Source organism: Drosophila hydei, unplaced genomic scaffold (genome assembly GCF_003285905.1).
Source record: "Drosophila hydei strain 15085-1641.00,03,60 unplaced genomic scaffold, DhydRS2 tig00000172-arrow-pilon, whole genome shotgun sequence".
Lineage (NCBI taxonomy): Eukaryota > Metazoa > Arthropoda > Insecta > Diptera > Drosophilidae > Drosophila > Drosophila hydei.
In genome coordinates, this window is record NW_022045682.1 from 999,079 (window position 1) to 1,011,701 (window position 12,623).

At 39.4% G+C, this 12,623-nt stretch overlaps 2 protein-coding genes and 1 long non-coding RNA gene across 3 annotated transcripts; all 3 read left to right on the plus strand.

Annotated features, from left to right (window-relative positions):
• The first annotated feature begins 13 nt into the window (after positions 1-13).
• LOC111599358 lies at positions 14-485 on the plus strand. Its single transcript, XR_002751423.2, has 3 exons — positions 14-145; positions 215-357; positions 421-485. It is a non-coding gene; the product is annotated as an uncharacterized LOC111599358 (long non-coding RNA).
• Positions 486-8,948: 8,463 nt separating this feature from the next.
• LOC111599375 (cytochrome c oxidase subunit 7A1, mitochondrial) lies at positions 8,949-9,519 on the plus strand. Its single transcript, XM_023315011.2, has 3 exons — positions 8,949-9,043; positions 9,181-9,252; positions 9,310-9,519. The coding sequence occupies exons 2-3, from the start codon at positions 9,208-9,210 to the stop codon at positions 9,451-9,453; spliced, it is 189 nt and encodes a 62-aa protein (XP_023170779.1). The 5' UTR covers positions 8,949-9,043; positions 9,181-9,207; the 3' UTR covers positions 9,454-9,519.
• Positions 9,520-9,652: 133 nt separating this feature from the next.
• Positions 9,653-12,209, plus strand: LOC111599346. The gene is made up of 4 exons (XM_023314976.2): positions 9,653-9,860; positions 9,923-10,151; positions 11,212-11,559; positions 11,619-12,209. Exons 1-4 carry the CDS (start codon positions 9,663-9,665, stop codon positions 11,837-11,839), a joined length of 996 nt encoding a protein of 331 aa, XP_023170744.1. The 5' UTR covers positions 9,653-9,662; the 3' UTR covers positions 11,840-12,209.
• Positions 12,210-12,623: the final 414 nt, after the last annotated feature.

Here is a 12,623-nt window from a genome sequence, read left to right on the forward strand (position 1 = left end):
TGCTACGCGCACATAGAAGAAATTGCAACGAAGCGACGTCGTAATTGCACCTCGGCGCAAGCAAATGGCGTGAGCGAAGAGCGACAGAGAGAGAGACGGAGCGGGTAAAGGGGCCATAGGCGGTGCCCATAAGTTGGCATTTTTAGTAAGTACCTAAGAGCAAGTACTTGTTGCTTACAACTACACTTGCTGTATATGTAATTACGTATCATAGTCGAAGCCCAGCGAGTGCCCCTAGCAACAGCAGCAACGCCAACAGAAGGCGAAACATCCGGCAACGCTGCGCGCCCAAGATAACAAACTATAACACTGGAGTACAACAGAGAAAAAACTCTTTATGCAAAGGAAATTTATTACGTAAGTTAATTACAATATTAAAGTGGACATTCTTAACAAATATTAATAAACACGAATATACAGATGTATATTTATCAGAGAATGTCTATGTATAACAAGGTTCGGTCCGTCATCTCAATCATAATCTACGGCATAATTGCAATCAAAATAGTAAGCATTATCAACAAACATCATCAATCATCATTATCATCATCATCATAGATTCGTAGTGCCGTACTACCGAGCTGCAGGAAGTCGGACTCAAGTCTACACAATTTCACTCAAAATGGCGAATAGGTCCTGAGCTCTATTTAGATTAGATTTAGATTTTGCTCAAAGGTCGGAGTTGAGTGGAAATTAAATATGAGGTTGATATTACCAATGGCTTGGCCAGATCAGTTGAGTTCTTTGCCACCGAACGGGAATACAAGTATTTGGCACTTCCCTTTGCCCTAGGGAAAATATAGAAGTTAATAAGAGATGTGAGATGTGATAATGAGATGAATCAAACCATATAGGAAGGTGGCTTAAAAAGTTAACATATAGAATAATAAAAATATATTAAGAACTAATTTGATTCCTCTAAATAAATATATTTTTATTTAACTATGCTACCCTCGTTAAATGTGTCAGAATTTTGTAATAAAATATTTAATACTTTTGCCGAGATTCATTTACGTCAAAAATTAATATAAATTGTATTCAAATTGTAAGTCATTTGTACTTGGACATATATATATATATGTGACATATGGACAATTCCGATAGAATTCGACTGAAGGTGAATCCCATCAATTACAAGTTTCGGAGATGTTGTAGATATTTACGACATCCTCTAAGCCCACTCATAATACGGATATTATTTTATTTTTCCGATAAGACCAGTCGATGCTGATATCGATAACCCATTTGGGAACAGCCGTAGGTGGAATGCAGGTGGGGTGACGGAAGGCTCTGTAGCAGCTTCCCAGCTATGATAAACTAACGGAAGTGGCTACCTTAGAGCTAGCTCAATTTTCTAGCCCGATTGTTGTTGATTTTGTGAAATCGGGATGATTGAATCAATCGTTCGACGATGGTTGAGCTTGATCTTTATCCTTTTGAGATTGTTGAAGTGGTTAGCTTATAGTAACTAGATACCATTTTGGGTTAAACGACGCACTAATGGCCATAGTTATATGTATAAACTAATTTTTACTTCAGAATCAGACATTCCTTCGGTTTTTATAATTTTATTTACATGGTATTTTTTGTATTTTATCATTTGAAAATATTAAATTTTAATTATATAGCAACTTAAATAAATAATCAAAAATAATAGGACTTTCATTATAAATATATATGTGCTCACATATCAGCCAAATGCGCCCATTGCACAAAAAGTGCGCTCAGTAGTACAAAACGCACACACCGACGCACGCTCATATCATTGCGCTGGCATAGAGTGCAATGCACTGAACTCCGAGTACATTGGCCCCAAAAAGCACTCACACAAACTCAAGCACACAGCAAAACAAACACATTAAAACGGTCACACTGCCGCGCTCACAAGTAAACGGATAACAGATAACAGACACAGGCATGCAGGCCGCGCACACACACTCGTGCAGACAGTCGTACTCGCACACAGCGACAGCCATACGCTAAGCAAGTCAAACGACCTTCCACATAGCCATCTCGCTCACACAGATGCCGCGGCCATTGACGTTACGTCTCCGGCAGCTGTTTGACAATGCTGTGCGCCTATTGAATTAACATCGCATGACGCAAAGTTCGCGGAACGTACATTTTTCACAGTTTTAACACGAATGTCGAATGGCGGCAACTGAGCAGCGGCAGCGACTGCAACGCATTTACCGGTTCAAATTGTGGCGTGTTAACATAGAAAATCGTTAGAAACGAACGCAGCAGCTACCAAGTTTTCATAGAAATAGCAAAAGACTGGCCGCAAACAGCCAGGTGATATGATGAGAAGGCCTAGGCTAGAAGTTGCAGTTGGAGTTGGAGTTGGAGCTGCTGGAGCTGGAACTGCAGTCAATGCTGTAGCAGCAGCTGAAGCTGGAGTTGGCATTCACAGTGTAAGCGGCGGAGTGTGTGAGGCAGAGAGAGACAAACACAAACACAGTCAAACACACACGCACACACACATGCACTTTAACATTTGCGAGGGATCTCGCTGTAAAATTAACATAACAAAAGGCGCAAACTTTCGAATTTGTATATATTTTGAAAATGTTTATGGCGAAAGCGTGTTTAGTGTATGTGCAATGGCTGCTTTTTCTTGCGCGATTTCTTGAAGCCTGTTCGTTTATATTTTAAACATACAAACGAAATAATCGCATAATAACACAGACTTTGTCACGCCATGTGTGAGTACATGCGTGTGTGTGTATATAAATAAAATAATAATTTATATATATGTATATCTATACATATAACATTGCTTGCCCATTTTAAATTGGTTTCAGTTACGTTTATTATTTTTTTTGGGGGAGTTTAAACATTTTTTTGGGGCACGCCTTCTAAAATTATAATTTATTATTATTATATTTCGTTTGCTTAATTACACCAGGAAAACAGAAGTTGCGCTGGGCACAGTGACACACACACACACACACGCACACAGCTAGACAAAAACAGGGTGGCAGCTCCATGGTAACCACTCTGTCGCTCCCACACCCCACCCCTTTGGCGAATTCCATTTCGCTGTGATTGAGCAAAAAATCGAAAAAGATGGCTACTAACAGCGCGGGCTAACAGAAAACATAGACAGAAGCGTTTTTTTATTGTAGTTGTTGTCGATGTTGTTGTTTTTGTTGCTGTGTGGGGAACACGCGCAATTGGGGAACATTTATTTGCAAAGAGGGGGCCCATGGCCCATGGCCCATAGCCTGTCATTTGATTCTCCGCTAAAGGGGCGCCAAAGACCTTCTCAAGGCTGGCGATAGCAGCATTTAGGGGGACTGGTGGAGCTGCTCTACACATTGGAGCGTGCACACACGTCGACATGGGGAAGTCTTGACTACCGCAGCAGGCGCGCAGCAAATCGAAAAAGCTTAACTCAGTTCAAACAAGCACAACAAGTGCGACGCGACGGTGCGAGCAGCTCGAGTTGCCCCTCCCAACTGTGCGCCGCTGCCATCTGGGCTGCCACTTGCCGTGTTGTGTCGTGGTTGCGGCTGCTGCTGCATGGGACAGTGGCGCAGGTGTAAAGATATCAGGGTTATCACTAACCGATAGTCAATATAGTATATCTATATCCGATAAGAATCGATATACTACTACCAATGCGGACTCTAATGCTAATACATATTATACTAATACTAAGGCAAATATAAATATATATACTAGCAGTAGTACGAATAGTGTTACCAACCTTAACACTAATAATAATACTTATGCTGTACTGCTGACGTTAATTGTTGGATGATGCCAGAGATATACTGTACGAGTACTAATATTCTTTACTGATATACTTTACTCATACTAATACTAATGCTGACAGCAATGATACACTCTACTAATACTAAAACTTATACTAATACTACTAATGACAATAATACTTTTACTAACACTAATACTGATACTAATATTTATACCAATACTAATACTAAGGATAATACTAATGCTAAAATACATATGATATGTGCATGTTCACACAGTGAATAAAATCATTAGTTGCACTTTCAGCTCCAGTTCAAGTTCCAGTTCAAGTTCCAGTTCCAGTTCTAGTTTCAGTTAAATTAAAAACGCTTTTTGATATAGTCAAAAGTTTCAGAATAAATTTGATTAAATAAATGTTTGTTATTTTTGATTTTTAACAGAATCAAAGCATATTAAAGCTTAACAAAATCCAATTTGATTAAGGAATTTGAGTTAAAAGCTTTGTCAACATCCTTTTTCCCGCACGCCTCTGCAGCTTGTGCAATTTGCATTCGCATTTGCATTTGCCGAATTCTTATCCCCCTAATGACTATCGGCAGCCCATCTGCCAAGCAGGTGTGCCAATCCCCTCTGTCCCCTCTCACTCTCACTCTCACTCTCTCCCCCGCTGTCTATCTCCCTCTATCTTTCTCTCTCAGCATGGGGCAGCGTCGCCGTTTGAAAAGTTTAGCTACATTGCAGCAGGGGTAAGAGAAACGGAATCAAAACATTGGTGGGGCCAAAGGACACTTTCATTTCGTGCCAAACGAGAGAGTAAACAATTTTTAGTGAAATTTTCGAATAGGCGAACAGCAAATTTGTAGGGCGTATGCTGCCCCGTTTGTTGGCAGCGACGTCGACGTTGATGATGATTCTATATAAGCTCCGTGTTCGCCCCATATATATATTTATATATGTATATATATACATATACATACATATATATGTGTACTGTTCTAAATGATGACGGGAGCAGCAGGCAGCGCAGGCAGGCAGGCAGCAGGCACAACCACAGCCACTTAGATGATAAAAAAGCACACAACAAAACAGAACAGAACACGACACACATAACAACAACAACAACAACACAGACAGGGGGCAATTGAGGCAAATCACACGCATACACTCACACACACGCGCGCACACAAGCACCAAGGTGATTCTTTTGATTGGGGTTGGGTCAGCTCATTTGTCTCGCTCTCGCACATGCGACATTGACTTTGAAACGCATTTGACAGCAACTACAACAACAACTGTCAGCAAGCAAATCGTGATCACAGCACAAAAACAACAACAACTACTACTAAAACTAACACACACACACAACAAACTTGAAGGGGAAGCAAACGGGCGGTTAAGCTCGTTGCCAGCGCAAACATTTGAGTGAGTTCTGGCTCTCACTCTCGGGCTGGCTCTTCCTCTCGCGCTCGCTCTCTCAATTCCAAGGGCAACTAATTAGCATTTTCGGTTAGTCAAAAAAAGTGAAACACACACAAAGCAAACGAATAACACCAGAACTTAAGCGTGCTCTCTCCCTTACACACACACACACGTATTGGCTACAACAACATCTAATTCACCTCAGCAGCGCATGACCGCTGCAAATGTTAAAGAGTTAATGAACTTCCACACGGTCTCTCCGATTCGCCATTTGTATACATACATATGTGTGTGTGTGCGTGTGTCGGTATGTGTAAGCTTATTTCAATGCCAAGGTAATCGCACACAAGCACACGCCATACACACACACGACATACATTCACACACTTGCAGCGCACTCACATTCACAGTGGTCGTCGTTTATTTCGCTCAGCAACGTGCTGCTCATTTCTGCGTCACTGTTACCGTTAAAACTTAAACTTAAAACAGTTCAAACATTTTTTACAACATCCCCCATTCGAAAGCCAAATCGACGACAACCACAGGCACCGAACTTGTGGCTTCTGTTGTTGCGAGAACTCAGGTGGATTTGGACAAGTAGTATTCACTGTACTAACACAATTCCACTTCACTATTCATTTTAGAGTTGTACAACACTGGCGTCAGAGGCAGTTGGCCTGGAGTTGCAGTTGGCCAGTGAGCCACATCGAAATCAATTTGTTGCTGTACAAATGAGTTTAACTGAAAACCAACAGCGAATGTGGAATGATATATTTTGCCCACTGTACTTTGTTGTATTTAATTGCAGTTCGTATAAAACATATGTAAATAATATGACTATTGTCGCTTGTCTATTGTGAATATTGTGAATATGATAAAAAGTCGTGCTGCTAAGTTTACTATATTTTAAATAAATGCGAATATATATATTCATTCAATATTCATTTGCCTTAATTTCTCATTCATGCGCAAACCTCAAATTTAAATAAAAACCGAATTATTTTGAATAGCCCGACAAGGGGTCAAAAGTTTTTGTATAACCACTCAGTGGGTAAACGGTACTCGACAGAGCGTGGCTACAAACGAGTGCGAGGCGAGTACGTACTCGTACACGAGCGAGCGAGTGAGTGAGTGAATAGTGTGAATGCGTTATATTCGTAGCGGTTTTGTGAATTTTTCAACAGGCGCACAGCAGCGGCTGCTAGATGTAAAATACGCCATTGATTCACATCAAGCGTTTGCGCTGAGCAACTGTGAATGCCAAAATAGCGCGGGCCGCTGCCCAGTGCGAGTGAGACAACCGTATGGAATGTGCGCACACATGTTTGTTGTGTGCAGCTCTTGTTGGGCGGCGCTGTAAATGTTTGCCGTCATTGCTGAGCGCCTGTTAACTGTTTTAGTTAAAGAGCAATCCATTTTGTTTTGTGAAAAGGAAAAGGAGTAGATAGATAGACGAGGCAGGCCATCGCAGTCAGACTGCCAGCGAGTGAGCGCAACAGAAAATACGAATCTGTTTTTTTTTGCGATGAAGCTAATTGGAATTTTTAATAATGCTAATTGGAGTTCTTATGCGGATACTCGAACAAGAATATAATTGCATTGTTTAAGCATTGAATAATTGGTTTTAAATTATAAATATAGTTTGTTTATTTTTTAGCATTAGCAATGTCTTAAGCTTTAAGCGCATCGAAATTTAGACTCTGCCAAAGTTTCAAAAGCTAAATTTATATTTTGCCGAAGTGCTGTTTCTAAAGCTTTACTATTTAATGCAAATCGTATTTAATTTATATAATTGGATATGGATATATATGTATATATATAGACATACTTATGTATACATTTCTTTATATTTTAATAAATTTTTTTTTTTTGCTCGTTTCGAATTGAATCGCTTTTTAAGCTCGTTTGTCAGAACTTTTATATCTGTCTAATCTACCCCACCCGCCCATCTGCCATGTAACTGCAAATAAGCTCTTGTTTTGAGTCGGGCATTGCTCGTGCATCGCTTTCCATATAAAATAGTTCTGCTTCTTTTTGGCTTTCTGATAAATAAAAGTTTCGATTCGCTAAGCACTGAGCAAAGCATAAACAGTGCTTTTTATACAGCACAGAGGTGTGTTTTTGAGGGTGTGTGTGTATGTGTGTAGGTGTGTATTGATGTGCTTTTTATTTAATGAAGCGCCAACTTCCATATCTTAAATACATATGACAACATTTTACAAAATTTGTATTTATATTTTGAAATAAAACAAATAAATGTTGGTACTTTTGAATTAAATATTTTGTTTTCAAAGGCTTAGTTAAATATAAAAATAATTAAACCAAACGCCTTTTAAATATTTTTATAATTTATAATTTTTTAAATTAAAAAATCATTATACAGCTGCAAAGATCGTTCTCAGTTTATAATTAAGTAATTATTTATAAGGAACTTTTTCATTACTAAGCCAATTGCATTTGGTTGAAGTTCCGCTCAGAAAACTTTTACTTGCAAATGTGTAAGCATATATATATATATATGTGTGCGTGTGTGCATATACATGTAACTCGAGCAGCTTACGAAACAAGTTTAAGTTTAGAACTTAAAATAAGCTTGAACTTTTTGGAACACCAGAGGTAGAGCGTGAGCGAGAGAGAGATACGGGCGGGTGGAATGAAGGCACTGAGTGGGCAGGCTGTAGAGCGTGCATATTCTTTGTGAGCGTGTGTGTGTGTGTGTGTGCTTAAAGAAGAATCGCACACAGTACATGGGCGGCAGCAATAATAAAAGCACTCGGAGGTGAACTTGGCAGATTTAACTTTTTTCAAGTTTCGGAAAACCAAAGTTGCAGTCGACGGCTCAGTCGGCGTCAGCCGTCAGCGTCGTCATCGCTTTTCGCAACTTTGGCAAGTTAATTTTGTTTGGAAGCTACAGATTTTGAAAGTTCTTGTACTGGGAGCTAAAAATCGGCAAAGGCTTTAGCAGGGCGATATCTTTTCTGTGTGTATATTATTTAGAAAACAGCTGATGGGTGGACTGAGGAAGTGGGTCGTGGCGGGGCGGGGCGAGACGTTGCGATCCGCCATTCGAGCCAGCAGCGTAAGCGTTTATTTCGGCGGGAGCTTAAACAGCTTTTTGTTTCATTATTCCTCCTTATATTTTGTTGCACAAAAGCCGTTCCATTTCGAATCTTTTGTAAGAAATATTTATTTCATTCCCAATTCGAATTTGCTGCCCATTTTTTGTCCGTTAGCTTGCAATGCTCGTTGAATTCGGCTGCCCACTTCGTTGGGTCTACAAAATTGAGTGTGCACACACGACGACGCAAAAAATTGCACAACTCATTCGGTGTAGAATTATTGTAATCCCCACCAGGCGGCCAGAAACGATGAAAAGCTGCCAAGCAACAGAAATGCTTCGGAGTGCTTTTAACACTTGCGGCTGTGTGCGTGCAAGTGAGACAACAGCGGTGCTTAGCTTTTGCTGTAGAGCATGCTTGCGCGCTCGCACACACACATTAAATAATCGCTGTGCAGAAAACGTTGTTTGCTGTCAGCTATCGCTGTGCGCCTGTTGAAAAATTCACAAAAAGCCAAAATAGCGCGAACGGAACCGTACAAATCGAAAAATGGACGTTCACAACGTCCCTCGGTCGTTCCGCATGCCGCTTAATTTGAATTGCAGCAATTGCGAGTCAATTGTGGCTGTGTGTGACTGTCTCTTTCTCTCTTGCTCTATCTCTCTCTATAATTGGATATTTATTTTTGATTTGGAAAACGGATGTGGTTGGCAACACTGGCACGTTGGCCATTGCAATTCCCTTTTTCTCATATGCACCAACAGCTGTGCAATTATTTTCTATTTTTAACAGTTACATTTGCAACATCGAGAATTGGTGTAGTGGTCGGAGGTTTGATTCTACAAGTGAGTTATTTTATTTTCATAAAAATCTTCATTTAGATTTAAAATATTTAATTATATTTTGACAAATTAATGAGTTGTTTTAATAAGTTTTTTTCTGCTTTGACTTATCTTGATTATATTTCTTATTGCAATTTCAGCAAATTACATAATACTCATAAGAAATAATGGCGTTACCCGAAGGTTTGGCTGGCAAAATGAAAACTTTCCAGGTAGGTTATACATATATATTTTATATATCTTCCTTTAGTTAATAACTTTTCTTGTAGGCTGTCAATGATCTGCCTGTATTCCTCAAGGGTGGACCAGTCGATAAGGCTCTATTTGGCATTACGGCAGCACTGTGCGGTGTGGGCTTAATAAGTATTGCACATATGATCTACACAATGGGTTTCACCAAGAAGAAGGCATAATCGTGAACGGCTTTACATTATATGTATATAAACAAGCAGTTCATGCAATAAAATTATAAAAATTAACTACATTTTGTTAAATTTCGCGCCAAAAGTAGCTTATCTTTGTCGTAAATACCCTGTACAGTCAGAGTTGCTTTTGGGTTAATCGAGATATATGGCCACTCCAATATGTGAACAGCTGATTGTGTGTGCACGCGTCTTTGTGAATGGTTAAACGCACACAAAGACAAAAATATTTTTATTTTTGCTTTGGAAAACAGTATAAAAATATAAATAAATACGAAATGGAGCCCAATGATGAAGTTGTGGAGCGACAGAAGCTTGTGCCCAACGATGTGGAAACCGAGGAAGAAGCGAAATCAGCTCAAACACCTGCCACGCCCGTCGCCGTAGCTAAGATCAATGTATATGACACACGCCCAATTTACAATTAACAAAATTTACGATTTCTTCACTGTTTATGTAGATCAAAGGTATTTCGAGCGGTGATACAACACGTAGCCGAAATTCAGCCTCGTGTTCGATCGAACGTACTATATCAGAGAAGGGCCAAGGACAACAGCAGGGACAGCCCTCTGCTAAGACTACGCTGCAATATGTAAATGAGCGTCGGCCACGCCCTCACGTGCCCAATAGCGGTGCGGCTAATGAAGAGCGATTCGAGTTTAAGACGCGTCCGCGCAAGCTGTTGAAGGGTAAGGTGATAAGTGTATATATATACGCTTCAGTTCGTCCCATACGCTTCCAGTCGCTGTGGAGGTTCTCAAGGAATTGAACCGTTTATTCTGCTGCAGCGGTGGCGGCGGCAACAGCAACAACCTTGTGACGCACTTTTAGAGCCATATGTTGTGCATATTACACTTTCACACACGGTTGCCCTGAGACACCCACTCAAACACAGAGAGGCACATTTCGACAAGCTGTCACAATTTCAATAATTGAAATTACAAGCCATTTGCCAGTGGCTCCCTCTTTTCGCTTTGAGGGGGAGGGTCAGACATCACCGTCTGTGGGATTTGTCGTCTGGCATTTGGGCTTTTGTGTTTGGAGCAAGCAGTTGCCATTTTATTGTTGAGACTGCGTCTTTTAGTCACTTGTTTAAGTTTTTACTTTTGTGTTTTTGAAGTTGTGTAAATTTAGAAAGAAGCTAAAGAAAGTCGTATAAGTTAGTGTGAAATTAGAATAAAACTTTTCCTTTAATGGTAAGGTACGCTTGGAGTAAAAGTTAGTTTCAAGAGTAGTTAAACTACTTGCTTATCATTTGCATTCAGAGAGAGATAAGTTAGAGAATATATAGAATAAGCTAAATTTGTGATATGTATACAGCAGTTGTTAATTATACATATATATTGAATGTGTACTTCAGATATACATACTTTATACTATAGTTGTAGACTTTACATACTATAGATATACACTCTTTGTTTGACCTGCTTAGAGTCTGCTTATATTTACATCAGATGGCTTGCTCTTAAGCAACTTTACACATAGCTATCAATTCCAAGTAAAATATGGATTTAGATTAATAGATTAATATATATAAGCAAAAGTATTATATAGTGTATGCTTACATAGTTATGCAGACTTAAGTTGATAATTTTTTATTTTAATTGTAATTGTGTACTTTATATTTTTATACTTTTTTAACTGCCTGAATTCCTTTGCTTATCATTTTGTATAATCTTTATTTTTCATTTAATTTGTTTTTCGTATTTTCATGATTTTGATTTTGTTTGTGGCAAATGCGTAATGCAGATGAAAATCCGTTAGAGCCAACGCATAGTAGCCAGCATAGCTTGAATAGCATTACGCTGGTCAGCAGCGAGTGGCTAACGCCAGATGCACCTGTCGCGACCAACAGCAGCAACAACAACAACAACAATGATAGCTCAAAAGTAAACAATAACACGACGAAGCCGCTGCCGCCGCCTTTGCAGCAGTTGCACATTCCAATGGCCAATCCGAGCATACACAGCGACAAGTTTGACGAACGTCCAATAAAACATCATTCCTTTGTCTCCGAAGTGCCCGATGTGAAGCACATGGAACGAGCGCTACTTGGCCTGCTGGATGACTTTCATTCGGGCAAGCTAAAGGCATTTGGTAACTATTTGATGTACCCATATACATACATATATGATAATAGTCTCCATATCTGTTAGGCTCCGGTTGCACCATGGATCAAATGACCAAAATACGCGAGCAGCAGGAGAGCTTGGCCAAATTGCATTTCGAGTTGGCTGCCGCTGAGGAGGACTCGCTGGAGCATGGCAAGGAGTTCAATACGAGTCGAGCGCAAGAGAATATGCTGCAGCTGATGCAGCGCCTGGAGCAGCTGTCCATTTCCATTGAGCAGCTGCAGACCAGCCACACGGGTCTCTGAGAGTTGGCTAAGGTGCCGTCCGGCACGCACTTTGATCATCTGCTGTTGCTGCTCTGAGCCGCAGCGCCAACCCACCCACACTGGTGTACATAAGTTCTCTTCTATGTTTAACTGACAGTTTTTATAAGATTTGTATAAGCTTCCAATTTTTGTATAAGAGTTAGGCAGTGATTGTGTACGAGCAGTTAGCGTTACAGTTAACTGCTAGAGCACATATTTAGAAGCACATTACTTATGCATATACACACGTGTATATGTATGTGTGCGCGCATATATTTTACTTGTAGCATAGTGTAGTCGATTAGCTTTAACTTTGACAGTGCCAACTGCAAGCACTTGAGCCGCTTTTCCCCCTCCCTTGACAAGCTTCGATTTTACTGAAATCTATTTGAATTCATTGTTTTTTCTTTTTGTTATAGTTATTAGCAATATATAATTAGAATATATCAAAAGTCTTTTATATAAATTAATTAAAACCAAATTTGTAAAATGTTCTTTCAGACCTTAACAAATCTGAAGTGTATTTCTATAAACTAATTGATTTTGAGTTATAGTTATATGCAATATATAAACACTTTTATATAAATGAAACGTGAATACATTTGTTTTCTTTATATTTATATATTCACATTCTTTTAGTTTTAAAAAACTACATTTTAGCTCAACTTTACACTTGTTGCGCCATTTGAAAAAAGTCTTAAGATTTTTCAAAAATATTTTTAAATCATTTGCATTAAAGCTTTTATGTGATTGGAATGCAACCACTACGAAGGTAGCTTAAGCA

Coding starts and splice junctions, on each gene's coding strand:
- LOC111599375 (XM_023315011.2), top strand. CDS start 9,208: ATGGCGTTACCCGAAGGTTTGGCTGGCAAAATGAAAACTTTCCAG. Junction 9,253..9,309: donor GCAAAATGAAAACTTTCCAG/GTAGGTTATACA, acceptor CTTTTCTTGTAG/GCTGTCAATGATCTGCCTGT.
- LOC111599346 (XM_023314976.2), top strand. CDS start 9,663: ATGGTTAAACGCACACAAAGACAAAAATATTTTTATTTTTGCTTTGGA. Junction 10,152..11,211: donor TCCGCGCAAGCTGTTGAAGG/GTAAGGTGATAA, acceptor TGCGTAATGCAG/ATGAAAATCCGTTAGAGCCA. Junction 11,560..11,618: donor GGGCAAGCTAAAGGCATTTG/GTAACTATTTGA, acceptor CATATCTGTTAG/GCTCCGGTTGCACCATGGAT.